Source organism: Bos mutus, chromosome 14 (genome assembly GCF_027580195.1).
Source record: "Bos mutus isolate GX-2022 chromosome 14, NWIPB_WYAK_1.1, whole genome shotgun sequence".
In the NCBI taxonomy this organism is placed as follows: Eukaryota; Metazoa; Chordata; class Mammalia; order Artiodactyla; family Bovidae; genus Bos; species Bos mutus.
The window spans coordinates 11,704,111-11,722,949 of record NC_091630.1 but is presented as its reverse complement, the minus strand read 5'-3'; the positions used below and the strand labels follow the sequence as shown (position 1 = coordinate 11,722,949).

Below are 18,839 nucleotides of genomic sequence, written 5' to 3'. Positions count from 1 at the left end.
GACACCTTCCAACCTATGTAGGGTGGGGCTTATCTTCTCCAAACAATGAACAAGCCCAATAAACACTTTCTAGGTTGGACTGAACTAACTGAAGTGGCAGTTCAATCCAGCTATAATGTTCCAAAACTTTGATGGGTGACTGGTTAGGTCACTCAAGTTCAGTGTCAAGTTACCTCATACCTAGCTCGAGCTCAGTGGTCATGCACTACCGTAACCAAGGAATCGAGAGAAACAGAACATTGTTTGAATTAAATGTATCAGTTTATTAAATGTGAGCACAGACATGAAAGACTAATGGCAATATGTAAACCACACAGATGTCTCTTACCTAACCACCAGCCCTTTCTCAGCTAGAATTAGTCAAGTCTCCCACCTGAGTGGCTGGAAGCCAGATTTCAGCCTGGCTATGGCTATGGCTCACCTCGGTTGTACTTCTTTCTCCCAGTCCTGCCCCAACTAACTCTAACATCCCATGCTTTGCTCAGCTAGTCTTTACCGTCTCTGGTAGTTCTTTCTCTAAGTGTATGCTAGCTGCAAGGATGCTGCAGTCACTGTGTACAGCTGACCCTTGAACAACAAGGGTTTGAACTTCCCAAGTCCACTTATATGTGGATTTTTTTCCGTAGTAAATAATACAGTGCTACTTGATCTATGGTCGGTTGAATCGGTAGATGTGGAATCACAGATACAGAGGAACAGTAGATCCAGGTGAACTGAGACTATAAAGGGCTGACTATAACTTATACTGGATTTCCTACCATGCTTGGAGGTTTGGGGCCTCTGTCCCCTCCTCGTTCAAGGCTCCAATGTATATACACCTAAGGTTTTCTCTGTGGCTTGTATCTTTCTACCTCACCTCCCACCATGGAGATTTCAACAAGTGAACTGGGGAGCTGAGGAACTGCATACTTGGACACCACCATGCATGGCTGATTCTTTCCCCATTTGGCACACCCTGTGGGTGGCTCCATTCCTCTACGTGTTAGACTAACTGCTCGGTTACATGGGTGTTTGCTGCTGCTTCTGAGCATCTTTGTCTCTGCTTTCCAAGGGCTTACTTGGCTACTGGCCATTTGACAGCCCTCAAGTCTTCTCAGTTCCAAAGGGATCACCCTGGTTATTTGGAGAGATCAGGCAGTGTGATGTGGGGATTAAACGTACAGAACTTTGGAATATCCACATATGGCTTTGTTCGCTGGGTGATGAGGCATGAGCTACCTCACCTCTTTGTGTTGGGTAAAATAGGGGAAATAATACTTCAGTTTAAGGATCACATTGGTCAGGTCCTGGCAGAAAACTGATTTCATGTTGTGTTGTTCAAATGAATGGATTACTCACAGAGGTGTGAGCAAGAATGGGGGTACAAACAAGGGTTGTTGAGGCACCCGGAGACGAGCAGCAGTAGGAAGCCATTAGCATCCCTAAAGCTGAAAGGCGAAAGGGAGGAAGAGCCCACCGAGAACCAGAATTGTGGAAGAGGTGCTGTAGAGTGGACAGGTGCAGCTAAAGCTGGAGGTGCAGCCTGAAGCGTGGAGAGAACAAGGAAGACATTTCCCAGTGTCTCTCTCATCTCACCTGCGGGTGCTACCTATGGGCTGAATGGAATGGGAATCAGGAGACAAGAGAGCCTGGCAGGTGCAGCTGGAGAGCAGGGCTTCCAAGCGCAGAGCAGGGCACAGAGGGTTTAGTGAAGGGGCTGAAGAACCAGATGAAACTAGCAGCATGGGATTAAATGAGAAAATATACAGTATACTTTCCACAGGACCTGGCACATAGCAACTACCCCACAAAGAGTGATTGTGGTTATTATCACCAAGGCTGCAAGGTCACTGGACTTTCCGGTTATACCTGAAGCCATCTTTGCCCCTCTAAGCAAGTCATGACGCTTGGTTTAGTAACGCACTCTCTCTGGGTCTGCTGACACCAGAGCTTTAATGATCTAGTTTCTGTTTTCATCAGGTGAAATGTAGGCTGTTTAACCTGTCCCCAGATTTAGAGCAAGAAAAAATAATTTCTGAGCAAAGTTCTTTTGAGAAATCTGTCCATCTGGGCACCACAGATCCCTTTACATATGGCCTAAGACTTTCCTTTGTTCCTCTTATCTAATGAGCCAAGACGAAATGGTCATGCTAATGGAAACTGCTTTGTACTCCAACTGCTACAGCCCAAGCATAAAATCCATGATTTTGTAAGGGCTTAAAAATGTCTTTTAAACTCCCTTACCTCACCACTATTCGGCTGCCTGCTGTCTTTCCCGTTTTGTTTTTGTCCCTGTCACTGGTCCAAGGTGTCAGAGGACCTGATGCTCCCTGCCCCCTTTACTGCCTCTGATCACACCCCTCTCTTTCCTCACCTTTCCTTTTTTCCCCTTAGATCTTGTTTCACATTTCCCACTCTTCTCAGTTTTCATGCTTGAAGGCTGGCCTCTCAGTCAACACTGCCAGCCAGTCAAATCCGTCTTGTTGTTCAAGGAGATAGACTGATTAAATCACCGCAGGTGAGATAAAAATCTTTGGTTCTTTGACTCTTCTTGGCTGCTTGGTGTGGCCCTGCACTCCAGGTTTGAGGTTTCTAAAGGGCTGAATGTGATGACTAACCTCCTTGCACCTTCAGTCGTGTCCACCTCTTTGCAACATGGCCAGGCTCCTCTGTCCATGGGATTTTCCAGGCAAGAATACTGGAGTGGGTTGTCATTTCCTTCTCCAGGAACCTCCGTGCACTGTAGTAAAGTCTGACTGTTCAGTTTGGTTGAGTCTGTGCTGAAGACAGAGAGTGAGCCAGTGACCTGTGTATAGCTTAGAAAAGCAGAGAGGTGTGACTCTAAGGACAGTCTTAAATCTTGAAAAGCGTATGTACAAAACTTGTAAATTTTTATATTTTGGAACTTTGCTTCTTTGGGGTTGAGGCAAACTGGTCACCCCTCTGCCTGTGAGAGCTCTCTACAGTCTGTGGGCTAGCAGTGTGCTGATCTTTTAAAGTTTCTTTCCCTACCCAATCCCCCTTTTTTGATGAGGTTTCAGTGAGGTCTGTTAGGGGTGTATCCTGCAGCTTAATTGGCTTAAAATGTTCTCTCCTTTGGTGTGGTCTCTTTGGGGACCAATTGGGAGAAAAAAAAACCAATAGTGTAACTGTTTTGATACTGAAAATTGATAAATGTCTTTTTGAAATAACCAGTCCCTCCAAAATAAATAAATCCAATATGACAATCTCAAAAAAAAAAAAAATTATTAGAACAATTTAAAACCAGACATGTATGTATTTTAGGAACCTAAATACTGGCTACATTACTGAGCCTAAATTGTGTGGTCCTTAGAGTATATGAATTGAATAATCATTATTAATGGAACATGAAATGCATGAATTTCATCATTCTTGATAATCATTTACTTTGAAGACTTAAAAGTTGAAAGCTATTTAGAAGACAATACTGTATACTGTTAGGATTCAATCCAAGTATAAATTTTGTCAGATTCAATCCAAGTATAAATTTTGTCGTTAAGAACCAGGCTGGCTGGATTTAGCAGGATTAAGCTTGGCTTTCAAAGTTATTTCTGAAAGGAACAAAAAGTGACCTTCATACTGTAATAAAGTCTATTTAGATACCATTTACCCAGCATGTCCAGGTCTCAGCTACAGTAAATAGTAGTTGTTTTATTAATGAAAAAGGTCAGAATTAAAGTATGTTAATGAACAGACTAAGGATACCAGTTGTCTAGACCCTCTTGCTACACCCAAAGACAAAGCTAACGATAACCCATATTCAGGCATGTGTTTGACTAGTGAGCATGAAATCTTCGTCTAGGAAGAATTAATTTTTTAAAAAAGCTGAGATATTCAAGTGAGTTATATTATTCCAGTCCCAATTTAACAGTCAGCATTTAATCCACTTCTTTCTCATCCCCAATCCTAGCTATGGCTGATGGGAGTAATAAGCCAAGACCATCAAAAACTGGAGGGGACATATGTATACCTATGGCTGATCCATGCTGATGTATGGCAGAAACCCACACAATATTGTAATTATCCTGCAATTAAAGATAAATAAGGGAAAAAAAAAAGCAAACAGGAAAAACCAAGGTATAATTTATCTATTTTTTATAGGATAGTCATTAGTTCAATCAGTTAATGTACTGTTAACTCAATAAAGTTATCAATGGGAAAGGTACAGAGAAGTCATTAGCGAAGGAATGCTCTCTAATCTCCAAATTCTTCACCAAGTTTCATTTTCATTGCTTGTTTAAAGGGCATTTTTTCTTTAAAGTCCTACCATTAAGGTATGGAACATAAAACTCGCTTGTAATCCATCATGTTTTTGATGTTAAATCTACACTTCAATCAAATAATATCTCTGGGAACTGATAACCAAAGTTAGCTTTTAATGGGGAGAAGGGGCTGATGATGCCCGTCAGCAGTGGATATACTGTTCTATTCATACTATGGAATGCTACTTGTTAGTAAGGAGACTATGAATATACTCAACATAAGTGAATCTCAAAAAAAATGAACAAAAGTCACATATGAAAGAGTAAATATTACATGATTTCATTTATATGAATTTCTAGAACAAGTAACACTAATCTATTGTGACAGAAGTCAGAACAATAGTTCTATGGGGAAGGATTAACCAGAAAGGGGCATGAGGGAATTTTCTGTTGGAGTAATGCAAAAGTCCTGTATCTTGACTGGGGTTGTAGTTACCAAATCTCAAATTACATATTTAAAATCTGTGCATTTTATTGAATGTAAAGTATACCCCAGTTTTTTTTAAAAGTGCTATCTATCTAGAGGATCCTAAAGTTAAATATAACCTATCACCACACTGCTCCTGCTGGTGCTAAGTCACTTCAGTCATGTCCAACTCTGTGTGACCCCATAGACGGCAGCCCACCAGGCTCCCCTGTCCCTGGGATTCTCCAGGCAATACTGAAGTGGGTTGCCATTTCCTTCTCCAATGCATCAAAGTGAAAAGTGAAAGTGAAGTCGCTCAGTTGCGTCCGACTCTTAGTGACCTCATGGACTGCAGCCTACCAGGCTCCTCCATCCATGGGATTTTCCAGACAAGAGTACTGGAGTGGGGTGCCATCGCCTTCTCCTCCTATCACCACAGAAAGCATCTAATGTATCTATTAATTAAAAAACAACACAGGTCGTTCATTCAGAAAGCAGATACGAAGCTTTAATTCACTGTGGGCATTTCTATTCACTATATAATATATAAACTTTTCATATTTCTTCACACAGATAAATCTTTTATAAGACTTTTTTCCCTCCAAGTACTGTGTACCATAACACCATTACATTTAACTAGCTAAGGACATATTATAAATACCATGAGCCACTGACTATATACAGAAAATGACACGTTAGAAAGTATAAATTAAAAATGTTTAAGAAAGGCTAAATACAATGAAAGTTTACATGTATTCTTTAATTCTAGATATCACATCACAGTGACAACCAATTACAATAAAATCAAAACTTCTTTTAGATGATAATACATTCAAATTTCTAACATCCAATTATTTTCATTTCCACACTGTTAATACTACAGGCTTAACACGACAGGCTTTTAGACTGCAGACCAAGTTTCTTGTGTAATAATAACAAAGTTTCTTGTGTAATAATAAGAATTACTATCTTGATCATGATCAAAAGAAACCAAATTTATATATACTGTACTATACAGAGATGAGACTTTATTAAGTATAATATGGAACTCTTTAGTAAAGGTGTTCAAGAGAAATTCAAATAGTAGCCTGAAAATGAGTTTTAACTGCTACTGTATTCTACATACATTCCGTTAAAAAATGAAGTCTCTGTCAAAACATTTATAAATAAGTATATAGTATAATAGCTTTTCCCCCTCCAAAATACCACCTGGGAGAAAATTTCCAAGGTGACTCAAGGAGGGGAAAAAAAAAGGCCTCAGAAAACAAACATTATATGGTCTCATAAGCGGCAATCTTCCAGAGTCTATTTTCAATTGGAATAAATTCTGCAGCCAATTCTACCTTGCTTCGGTGTTCACAGTCCAGAGTCCTTGAATATCTAGTTCAGTATTCTACAGAAATCTGCAAGGACTCCCAAACACCCCTCAACTAATTACACAAGGGAAAACTGATCATGTTCTGTATTAAAACTTATGTGAAAATTGTACATAGTCATAGCCATTCTTTTAACAGTGATGCTAGAATAAGTGATGAGATATATGCACAGCTGTACACGAATCACCATTAAACACAGGAACACAACGCCATTTGATGCATATCAAATAAGCTCCCCAAAAGCCAATCTGAATATATTTATTTTCATTTACTTTGATACAGCGTTGGAAGGGTCTGCATATAATTACGGAGACTGCTGCAAACAATATTTGATGCTATTAAGTGTTCCATTAAGCAGCAGGCATGCACAATAGTTACTTTAAAAAATTTCTCATGTATGTATCTTAACATTTCTATTTATAAGCTACAATATGTTTAAAGCATTTAGTAATCTTTAAACCAATTATTTAAATTGACCTATACCTAAGTGGGGAAAAACAACAACAAAAAACTTCATCTCAACACCTGAAGGTAATATTTAAACTTTACTCCTCCAAATTATGTAAATTTTTTTTAATATGTCATCCTTAAAATTCCAAACATGACAAAAATTCTTACCACTACTAGATTAGAAGTATGATTTCTCAGCAGCAGTCTACCCATCACACACTTAAAGCATGCCACACTTCAGGGGTTTACATGATAAGAGTGACGTGCTGGCTGTAGATGACCATAATTGAACATCAGTCTCTTCTCTTCATTCTGGATCTTTTATTTCAAACTAAATAAAGCTTTTCATTAATATAAACTAAAACTTTTTTCCCTTTATTTAACACCAATAGAGGAGATAAAACACCTTTATTGTCTTCAAGTGCCCGGCAAAATAGAAAATCTTTCAACTACATTAGGTAATCGGGTGAAGGGCTAGTGTTCATTTTCTCATTTAAGGAGCATTCCAAGTCAAATGATCACACACAATGACAAATTCAGATTGCCTGGTTCTCGGTCCTTTATGGCTTAAAGCAGTGGATTTGAAAACTACCTCTGGTTAAAATAAAGTTCATGAATAATGCACAGGTTGTACATCTAGGAAATCATGCAATAAATATATGTTCTCATGTACACTGGAATCTTGGTGATGAAAGGGGTCTGCAGGTGTGAACAGTAATGTTTCTTCATTTTACCAAAAGAATACACCCAGCAAGTTCATTGCTTTGGGCCTATTCAAAACCCTGTTTGCCAGGTCATCCTGATTTTCTCAGAGTGATAAAAGCAGCCAATGTCGTAAGCCATCTTACGACAGTTAAGGAACTGATGGGCCTCAACTGCAGGTGCTGTGAGGTCTGAACTAAGCAGAACGAGATTCTCAGGATCCTGCCACTCTGCTACAAAGTCACTTTGGACTACCTGGCAGACTAGAGTATCAAATAGGGAAATGCTGAGAATGACCCACTGGAAATATTTACTATAGTATTATCTAAAAAAAAAAACCTATCTGCCCTTTAAATCTATTTGAGAATTGCCTTGGTAAGACCCACTCACTGTTCCTGGTTTTGATATGCCCCTACAACATGAGAATTGAACTGAACTACAATGATTGTAATGTCATCTCTGTACATCCGAGCAAGCTCTTCAGGAAGACTAAGCATTTTGGAGAGGCGCTCATGATCAACAGCCCCAAACTCATTGTTGCCCACAGCGTGGCGAATAAGGTGGGTTGCTGCATTCTGGTCCTCAAACACCGATGACATCTTAGCTCTCCGTTCTGTTAAAAGGCCATGCATCTGCCCCAGAGTCACCTTATAGCCACCAACGGCTATTGGCTGCTGGTGGTGCATGCCTGTTAGGTACTCACCCACAATCCTAACCACATCCTGCCTGTGCATTGTCTCCCACAGCCCATCAGTCGCCAGTACCAGAAATTTATCCTGTGGCCTTAATCGGTGGTAAGTTACTTCTGGTTCAGCAGTGAGATAAGGAGGTGTGTAATAATTAGGAGGGATGAACTTGGTGTATTCATTGTCATTCAACTGGTCTGGGCCAGATTCTATCACTCTCTTCTGAAGGTCAATGCTCCATTTGAACTTGACGTCTCCAAAAGCCCGAAAAGGCATCAGCAAGCCAAGCAGCCGATCCTGTTTCACCACACTCTTGGCCTCGTTCTTTGGGTGCTCCAGTTTCAGCCGTTCCACTTCTCTCTCATTCTGAGCGTTGTGGTCATTAGACAGCGTGACTGCCGACCAAGAGCCGTCCTCTTCCTGCACTCCCAGCATGGCTCTGCTATCGCCAGTGTTGGCCACGTGAAGGTCAACGCCATCCACGTGGGCCACGCAAGCTGTGGCCCCAGAAAATGCCACTCGAAGCACTAGGTAGTTGAGGAAAGAATTGGGATCACCAACTTGAGCCTCCAAGGAGATGTCATTATCAAGCCTCTTGAAAGCATTAATCAAAGCCTCCTTAACATCAATATCAGTCGACTCCCCAGTGTTGAGGTCAATAAGCTCTTGCCAGTAAGTCCTCAAGCTGTTGAAATATAACTTGGATGCCTCCTTACTGAAGTAATCGTTGGGGTGCTTGTGCCACTGGAGAATGGGCAGCAGGGCTCGACCACTCTCTACAGCATTTTCGATCTCCAGCAAAGTCTCGTGGGGTAACAAAGAGACAGCAATATAATAAAAGAGTCTTTCACTAACTGCCTGGGAGCAAGCACAGCCTGCGTGGCCATCAAAAACCCCCAAAAGCATCCCTCTGGTCTGCAAGCAGGTTGCTGCACTCCTCCGGTCCTCAATGGGTGCGTTTGCCGGCAGCTGATTGCTGTCAAATCCAAGGACAGAACTTACATTTTTGCCATCAAATTCTGGCACTTTGAAACTGTACTCATTAGCTTTCAGGATGCTATTGACTTGGGGAGGTGTGAGGTAAAACTTCTGCGGTGTGGAAGCGTATCTCCTTCCTTGGGTGTACTGCCACCAGCTCTCCTTTGGCCTGTAAAAGGTAGCATACGCCGGATGGGGTGTGTATCTCGGGCGACTCTGCGGAATATAAGGGGGTGAGCAGCAGAGATGTTTGTGGTGGCAGTAACATGCAGTGCCATAGATTCTGCTCAGTTCACAGTTACGAATCAGAGGGAAAAACAGTTGAGTTGGTGCTGGCATGGCATCAGAGAACAGTGGCAGGCTGGAACTTCTGACCGGGATTCCTAGACAGCAATTTCACAGGTACGCACAAAGAAAAAAAGTTACAGATTACTTAATCTATTTTTGCTTTCATAACAGATATTTAGCAGGTGAATTTACAAGTGCCCGTGCCTCCTAAGGTACTATATTTTACACATATACCATGTACTATCTCTACAGGATATACTCTGCTAAGTGCACTCGATTACTTAATGGAGCCAGGGGCAAACTGTCTTCCAGCTTTACTTTTCTCTTTGTAGTTCTTTATGCAGCACAAACTGGGCAGAATGTACAATAGATCTGGCTGGGAAGAGCGGAGATGAAGGTTATATAACATCATGCAGTGGCAGTCTACCTGGCCAATCACCCTTCTTTTTATCCTTAAAAAAGGCCATGGGTCTCCCATATTGCACAGGGACTTTTCCCATTTATGAAGATCCTGTTTCTAGAGCCATGGTCAATGGTTAGCATTTGATACACCTGGATAGCACCATAAATGTGTTTGGATGCAGCCTCGACCTGTGTGTATTCATGAATTATTTGTACAATATATACATACGTTACTATAATTAACACGTACACGAAAAATCTTACATAATGGATAAAAATAGAAGTTCCAAAATGCCCTCCTTGCATCCAGGAGATGGTCTTGCAAACAATGCTTCTCCAGACCACTGTGCCGATTTGGCAAGTTTAGGGACACAGGTCTGCCACCAAGTCACCAAATAATCCTGGAAAAGCGGGCAGGTTTCATTTATTCATTAATTTTACTATATTTTTTGTGATTAAAAAAAAACAAGTATTTTAGTAGCTCTAAAACTTTATTAGTAACATAAATGGTCTCAGTTCTGGAACTTAATTTACTTGTTAGTATTTTCCTCTGCCTATCAGCCATAAAAGAAAGCTACAGAAATATGGTCTTCATCTTTTATGGACCCCAAGTAGAATTCACCCGTAGAAAAATATTCTCTTACATTTTAAAAAATGGTTATCTATTTGCCTTTGGAAATTAATAAACAGTGAAACAGTAGTCTAATGTTCTACGGTTTGGCTTAAAAAGGTAGAGCATTATACTCGTGAATAAATGAAAAATCGTATCACTTATATCTGGAAGTGGAACACTGAAAATATTTTGATGAGCATTTATCTAGAAAATGTAATAAACATGTATCAATAAGCCAGGTAATCTATACACGAAAAGAATCCCTCTTGTAACACATATTTCCCCTGAATTCTTGAGGTATGGCCTCAAAGTGTTTAACTGGCCTATAAACAAATAGGCTTTAGAAATATCTTAAATAGGGAAACAAATGCAATAAACAAAAAGGAATAAGGAATAGAAAATCACTTGAGCCTTAATATCAACTATTTCTTCCTAAGGTTGAACACGTTAAGAAAAATTTTTACAAATATCATAGAGTATTAGCTATATATTACATTATTTTCACATACCCTTTTTGGAAAAACAGTTAGAAAAATGATAAGTGGAATATAGGGAGCAAACACTGAGTTTGCTTCGGTAATAAGCACTGTGTAAGCCAGTCATATAGAACCCCTTTTGCATGTGATAGAATGTACCATTATTTTAACTGCACTATTTAAGAAGAAATTTGTTTACAAAATTGAAAACAAGATTAGGCAAGAGAAGGTAATGAATAGAATTTTGGAAATAAGAGCAATAACTAAATAACGTCTGAAAGGCAGTCAGGTCTTTCAGAAGACCTGAAATTCCAGAAGAACAGGAATCTATCAAGAATAACCACTTAAATAACAGCACTTTAAACTGAATACCTGAAAGTCATCCAAAGGTTAAGTGTACATGACTGAGCCAGGAGATGTGCTACAACGCTGGGCCACATGACATTGGCTTTCAGATACGAACGATATCTCTTGCTAGGTTTGTATGCAGAAAGCACATGGACTCATTTCATGCTTTGTATGAAGATTATTTCTATCATTAAAAATGGAAACATACCAATTTTCATGAAAATAAATTTTCTCTGTAAGTTTATATACGTCTGCATTTAAGCTTACTTTACTATGTAAGAATTTTAGAGGAAAAAAAATACCTGTGTTTCTGTATGGAATGCAGGTTGAATCAAAGTACTGTTTGTGTTTGGAGGCGGGGTTTGGGAGACAGATGTGTAACAGAACTGGGCTATATGACATCTGATCAAGAAATAACAAGACCGGGAAACTCACACTTTCCTTAAATTCCTTTGTTTTGACAATCCTCCTGCTTTTCTAATTGACTGCAAAATGAACTATTTTGGCAAAAGAACTGATTCACGCAGCAGATGCTTTGAATACATAAATTCAAACACCAGGCACTCAAGTAACATACATTTTTCCTTCAGGCATAAATTCTCAAGATTAAAAACAAAAAAGCAGAGAGTCAATTTTATTAATTCGATCTTTCAATTACTCAGGGGTTTAGCATATGGACCGAGATTCCCAACATGCCTCTCAAAGTCAAATTCCTAGGGAAGTTACCTACTCTGTGATTAAAGAGCATTCGTTCACCACCAGTACAAGTGACATACTCTCTCTATCAGACCAGTTACTCCTGGAAGTTAATGTACTTTCGAATGCTTTCATAAACCGTAAGTGAACATTCGAAACACTCTTGAGTATCCTTCTGAATATCCTGTGATTCAACAACAAAAGTCCATGAAATCAAAACTCTTGTTGACAACTTGCTAAATTAACGAAGTTAAAAGGGCTCTGATGCAGCAGTAAGAATAGCAGCAAGGTACAGTTGTGGTAAACTGAAGCACCGTCAAATCTTCAAGTTATTTCTGGCCACAATTTCACTTAAAAATTCCGATCCCATGATCCCGACTTGGCCACCTTAGGTACAGCATCTTAGTCTTAGGCAGATTTTGCCAGTGACTAATAAGGAAAAATGAGCTGTAAGGAGAAACAGGAAAGAGATCCATCCATTCTTATTGATGTACTCTGCAGGGCTTGTGCCAGGAAATGATTCCACTTTATCAATAAACTCTCAGAACAAACTAATTAAGAGAATGCAATTACTGCCCCGACTCCAGAGCTCTTTAGCTTTGCAAAGCTTTTGGTGTAAATGGAAAAAAAAAAGCTTTACTAATCATTAAATGTGTCAGAACCCCAGTTTATGTAATCCGATTGCATTAAACACCCCGCATAAAGACTCTCTGCGATTTTTCAGCATTTTGGGGCAACGTTTAGCCATTTCACAGCTCCTGTTATCTCTACATGAATGAAGAAACCTGCTGCCTTTGGAATACTCCGAAGCCCCAAGTCAGCACTTGTTTGATCAGTTTCCTTTGTACCCTACCTGAAAATGGCACTCACTTAAGGCGTCAACTGCTATCCTGGTGCAGGATCCCTTTGTCCCCCCTTTTCTACCTACCTCACCTCTTCATTCCACACAAACCCACCTAACACCATCCACACGCAAAATCAGTCATCATCCTCCCTGGATACCCAACGCTAGGTAGTTAAGGGAATACCTACCAATTCGTCTGGGCCCGGGACACACACACATTCTCCTGTCATCACAACACGGAGCCGACAACATCCACAACCCGCGCGGAGAGCAGCAGCGACAGCGGCACCGGCCCATTGAAAAGCAAGGCAGAGATGCTCGTTAGAGGAGGCGTCGGCAGGGGAGGCGCGAGCGGAGGAGGGGCGAGGTCTCGCTGCAGCCGGGTGAATGGGGCTAGGAGGTGGGGTGGGGTGAGGTGGGGTGGGGGAAAGAGAATAGAGGCGCAAGACCGGGGGTGGGGAGGAGGGCGGAAACCTAACCAACAAACCCACCCCTCGGGAGCCGCGGAGCTACAGCTGGAGGCGGCGGGGGCCCAGACGCCGGCGGAGGCGCGCCCCGGGACCGGCCCGTCCATCCAGCCCCGGCGCGGAGCCCACGGGAGCGCAGCATCCTCCTCCCGCCCACGCTGCGCCGGCCGCAGACCTGAAAACCGAGGGTCGGCCCGCGGGGTCACCCTGGGCCCAGGGTGTGCGTGTGAGGGGGAATCCTCAGGCAGAGCGCCTCCGCGCCACCTGAGCCGCACCTGCCTCGGACCCACCCTCGCGCCGGCCCTCACGGCGCCCCGGGCGCGGCCAGCGGGCGAGGCGGGCCCGCCCCCGCGGCCCTGGAGCCCCGCGGGCAGTCCCCCGGCGCCGTCACGCTCGCCGCGGCCCCGACGCCCCTCGAGCGCGCACCTGGCGCCCCCAGGCTCGTCTCCTCACGCGTGCCGGCCGCCCGCCTCACAACTTCGGGCGGGCGGAGGAGGATTCCGGACGGCGGTTTGGTGCTGGGGTGAGGGAATACGAACCGGACACGGCAGAGGGAGGAGCCGCTTCTTCTCAAGAGGAGGCGGCGGCGGCGTCGACGGCACCTCCCGGCGGTCCTTCCTCACGAGCGGCCGCGACTCCTAGGAGCGCGGCCCCGGGCCCCAGGCCGGCCCACTCCGCCCCGCCCCCTCCCGTCCCCCTACGCCGCGCCGGGCCCCCGCCCTGCCCCGCCCGCGCTTTCGGGTCCGAGCGCTTCCCGCCTTCCCATTGGGTGCGCAGTGGCGAGGGGGCGGGGCGCAGCAGAGCGGGCCGCTGCTCGGCGCGTGGGGGCGGAAGAGCCGCGCGCTCCCCGCCCGCTTTGTGACGTCACGAGGGTCAGACACGCCCGTCCATCCGCGCGAGCTGCCCATTGGCTCTGCGGGCCCGCCTCACGTGACCGCGCCCGCCCCCGCGCCCGCTATAGCCGGGTGGAGGGAGGGCTGCGCGCGCCCGTGGGCTTCACTGAAGGGCCGGGAGGGAGGAAGCGCCGGGGTCGGCACGAGCGTCCCCGAGCGGGCGGGGCCCGTGAACGGCCGCTTCCCGCAGGCAGGCTTCCACGACGCACCGGCACCTCGGCGAGCCTCCTTCCCTCCTTACGGGTGGGCTGGGGCTTCGTAGTTTTGGGCTGCGAGGGGAGGCTCCCTGCCCAACGGGAAACTAAATTCCCAGAGACGGCCCTACCTGGAATAACAAGGCATGAGAGGACCCCGGGGTATCTGAGGCCTGGTTCATGGGATTCTTTTCGGAGCGTTGACTTTGGAGCATGGTTTCTGTCATTTTCTGGACATGTCTCAGGGCCCAGCAAGAGAAAGGCGGTCTGGACAGCAGCCAGAGGAAGTTGTGATGAAGGAATTATTGCCTCTGTCGAGTAGGTGTGTGTGCTCACTTTTTCTGAAAGAAAGAAAGTGAAGTCGCTCAGTCGTGTCCGACTCTGCGACCCCATGGACTGTAGCCTGCCAGGCTCCTCCATCCATGGAATTTTCCAGGCAAGAGTACTGGAGTGGGCTGCCATTTCCTTCTCCAGGAGATCTTCCCGACCCAGGGATTGAACCCGTGTCTCCCGCATTGTAGGCACACCACGTTTTCTGAAGGGCTTTGAAATCAGTCTTTATTTGCCCTGAATAAGAAAAGGGTAGAACGCACAATGCGAAAATGGGAAGATCCCTGAACTTTCTGTGTCAGGACCTTCATCCAAGTCACTTCTGCTCCGTGAGCCTCAGTTTCCACTTCTGTTAAGCTGGATTGGGGTGGCGTTGGCAGTCTTGGTTAAAGGGTAGACATGGCAGGGGCTGCTTCACTTGTTTCTGTCCATATGTAATCTCCTCTTTATGGGAACTGAGTCACTGATAGTGGCTTCTGAAAACTTCCTTGGAGATGGTATCAGGCAGATCATTGCACTTATCCTGCTGCTGCTGCTAAGTTGCTTCAGTCGTGTTCGGCTCTGTGCGACCCCATAGACGGCAGCCCACCAGGCTCCCCCGTCTCTGGGATTCTCCAGGCAAGAATATTGGAGTGGGTTGCCATTTCCTTCTCCACTCTGTCTACTGTTAAAAACAGTTAACTGACTTATTAAGCATATCTGCTTACGAGCCGATAAAATTCCCAAAGTGATGTGCCCAGGTTATAAAAAGCTGTCATATTAACAGTATTGTGGAGTTTTGTTTTTGTTAATTTGCACTATCTGATTTTATGTATTAAAGGAGAAATTTTATAGACACAAAACAGTGCCAGGAACTGGTTCTTTATAGCTCCTAGATTTTTCCAACTGCCTCCTCTATTCTCTAAATAGAGGGCATTTTGGCCCAGCCCCAAGCTTCCCACGGAACTCTTGTGGCTATTTTTATGTGGCCCTCATCCATTTTACATGGGCCTATCTGCTTCACATCAACCCCTCTTTTTTACTTCTCAAATGAGCTTCCCATAAGTTGGTATTTTTTTCATGGTCTTTTATTCTGTTGAGTATCTGATTTAAGTATCTGTTTTCTATAGTCTCATAGAGGCAGTATAGGGGGGTATAGCAAAGTGAGTAGGAACCCAGCTGGAACTAGACCACCTGAGTTCCAGTCCCAGCTCTGCATCTTGCTACGTGGTCTTGGGCAACTTCTTCCTGGCTCAGTTCTTTCATATATAAGATAGGAATAAAAATAGTAATATTTTAAAACTTTTTACCCTCACAGGTTGTATAAAGTGAGTTGATATATATATATATATATATATATATATATATATATATCATGCTAAGTAAGTACAAGTAAGTAGTAAGGGCTATGTAAGTATCAGTTATTATTAATATTATAGACAAGTCCAGGTCAGTGTGTTTGTTTTATTAAGGACTCCTAGAGAGTAGGAGGGAGAAGGCAATGGCACCCCACTCCAGTACTCTTGCCTGGAAAATCCCATGGATGGAGGAGCCTGGTAGGCAGCAGTCCATGGGGTTCCACAGAGTCTGACACGACTGAGCGACTTCACTTTCACTTTTCACTTTCATGCATTGGAGAAGAAAATGGCAACCCACTCCAGTGTTCTTGCCTGGAGAATCCCAGGGACGGGGGAGCCTGGTGGGCTGCTGTCTGTGGGGTCACACAGAATCAGACACGACTGAAGTGACTTAGCAGCAGTAGTAGAGAGTAGGAGATAAATACACTCAAGTAGAATATATTCTACAGCTAGATACTAAGCGGTTATTAATAGAGTGGCTGCTGCTGCTGCTGCTGCTAAGTCGCTTCAGTCGTGTCCGACTCTGTGCGACCCCATAGACGGCAGCCCATCAGGCTCCCCTGTCCCTGGGAGTCTTACAAACTTAGGATATCAGGTTAAGGTGATTTATTTACATGAGGAATGTCACTACCTCTTAGCTCCTGCTTTACAGACATGGAGACCAGGTAGTTGAATATAAGTGGATTTTTATTTTGAGAGTTTCTACCTGAGGACTCAGAAATGAAGTTTATACTAGGTTAGTTTGCTGTCTACAAAACTTTTTCTATTGTGAAAATAGAGTCATGAAACTCCAGGACCATAGCAATGACCTCTTTAGATCACCTTGGTAGCATATACCTTATTCAACACCAATATTGCCATTAGTCAGAGCCCTTTAAAAATTACCTTTTCAAATTGTTTTTGGATCTGCACAGGAAACTCCAACTTATTTTACTATAATTAGCACCTTGGTTTTTATACCAAAATAGTATTGATTCTCTCATGCTAATGTTCTTAGTTTTGAACAACCTATTTCTGAAAATAACACCTACTCTCAAAAAATCGACATATGCCACCACTAAATATAGTCAAAAGAATTTGTCCTGAGAATTGAAGGCATTGCCAAGGTATTTCTGGAATCAAAATAAAGGATCCCCCAAAGTAATGGCTATGAAATAAATTCATTTAGAGGTGTAAGTTTTGTTCTCTAGCTGCAGTTATATGATTCTGTGACATGTATGTTGTAAATAAAGTTATAGTCCTTCTGCACAGGAACCAAGTGCTTGTACCACTGGGGGAGGTTCTTAAGTATCTCAGCCTTGTCTCCCCTCTGGTCTGGCTTTCTTCCTGTCTCTAGATGGAGCTCCTTTTGGTCACCCAGTGAATAGGCTTGCTTCAGAAGTGCTCTTTTTATCACATGGCCATCTGGCCAAGGCCAGAGCAGGTCTGTGGGTTTGCTGCTCTGACCTCACAGACTGTTTTAGCCACCAGAACACCTGTTGACACTTTAACATTGGAAAGTGTGGAAAAATAGCATCAAATAACCCAGAATTTTTGTTAAGGGCAGGCAAAGAGAGAGGAGGAGGGGGCTTCCCAAATACTCCAGTACAAAGAAAGCACTGTGCAAAAATACCTATTTTTGTTAACACAATGCTTTTTGTAACACCAAAAATGAAAGTCAGTACCTGAATTAGACCCTTAACACACAGTCATTTTCTTGCCCTAGAATAAACCTGGAAATGAGCAAGTGCTTAGCCAGACTGGCCTGGTATTCTTATGGGTGGATGATATAAACCCTTGGGTTATTGGAGGTTAGCTGTGACAACATGGAGATGGTCCAGCAGAATCTCAGTGGTGCCAGACAGGAAGCTTAAAATAGACTTGCAAGTGGGTCTGAGATGCTATTCGCCTGATGGCTAGTGAGTTAACCGTGGCCTTTGCCAAAATCAACGATTAGAGGAAAGAGAGGCTGCTAGACAATCTTTAGCTCCTTCTTCCCTCCAGGTCTTAGATGAGAAATCAGCAAGTATTTACTATTAAGCATTAGGTACTTGTTTTATTCATCCTGGTGTTGAGAATTGCTTTGAAATTAAATTATTTGCAGTTGTGCGCTGAAATCAACAAATCATCTGTAAGAAAGAAGCAGATCATGTACTGTGGCTCATTTCTTGTGGGTCAGAGGTTATAGGTGTGTTCAGACTTATTTAATATTTTAAAAGTAGTCCATCCTCATCAGAATTCATGAAGCAGTAGTAGTTTGAGGGAAATATATGTATCATTGTTCTCTTGCCAAATTAGAAACAAAAATCTCCTGCATTGACCTAACATGACAACGAATATGGAAAGTAGGTATCTGGGGTTGCTTTCCTTGAGAAATCCCTGCTAATGGGGTTGTCTTGAATATTAAGGATGATGTGCATGGGGGAAGGGTTTTTATTGTCTAGCCATCAGACAACTAGGCAGTGAAAAATTACACTTTTTCGTTCAGTGTGTCTCTACAGATGATTCTCCAGAATACAGAAGGTAAAAGATTTCAGAAAGGTTTCAGGGGAGCTGAGAACTTGGGGTGGATCTAGAGCACTTTACAGTAGGTGCCAGGTCATGAGTGCCCCTGAAGCAGGCCATGCCAATCTGCAGACTTCAGCAAAAGCCCCTACACTATGAACTCAAAAATAGTAGCTGCTGATCTACACATTTCTTTAAAACTATAATTCTCTGCTTACCTGGACAGCATAACTATAAGAGTATAAGCTTCCCAAGGACAGGCATGGATCATGTCACTTTTATACATCCATATACACCCGCAGCTTGGCATAATAGTGAGAACTGAGGGGTAGTGGATGCTTACTTTATACTGTCTTCTGTTCTAAGTGCATTGTCTGGCTGTATCCTCATAACACTCATAACAGGTAGGTTTTACCGTTATATCCATTTCACAGAAGAGGAACCTCACTGAGGGTGATTTGCACTGCTTACATAAATAGGAAGTAGTAGAGTGTCCGTCTTACATTCTGAGGCGCTATGCTTTAGTGACCGCTGCACAAAATAGATGCTCAGTAATGAACTCGTGTCAAAGTACAGAAAGTTTCACATTTTCATTATGGGCCCGACA

General features: G+C 43.3%; 1 protein-coding gene across 10 annotated transcripts; it reads right to left on the bottom strand.

The window, feature by feature from the left end:
- Positions 1-5,144: 5,144 nt before the first annotated feature.
- On the bottom strand, positions 5,145-13,691 carry PDP1 (pyruvate dehydrogenase phosphatase catalytic subunit 1). Of its 10 annotated transcripts, none has more exons than XM_070382965.1 (4): positions 13,534-13,653; positions 12,716-12,750; positions 9,801-9,951; positions 5,145-9,243 (listed from the first exon to the last, which is right to left on the bottom strand). In XM_070382965.1, exon 4 carries the CDS (start codon positions 9,197-9,199, stop codon positions 7,583-7,585), a length of 1,617 nt encoding a protein of 538 aa, XP_070239066.1. In that variant the 5' UTR covers positions 9,200-9,243; positions 9,801-9,951; positions 12,716-12,750; positions 13,534-13,653; the 3' UTR covers positions 5,145-7,582. The 10 variants fall into 10 exon arrangements, with proteins under 10 accessions (XP_070239066.1, XP_070239064.1, XP_070239065.1 ...); XM_070382963.1 differs by having other exon boundaries at positions 9,815-9,951; XM_070382964.1 differs by lacking the exon at positions 13,534-13,653 and adding an exon at positions 13,421-13,437 and having other exon boundaries at positions 9,815-9,951.
- Between the last annotated feature and the right edge of the window lie 5,148 nt (positions 13,692-18,839).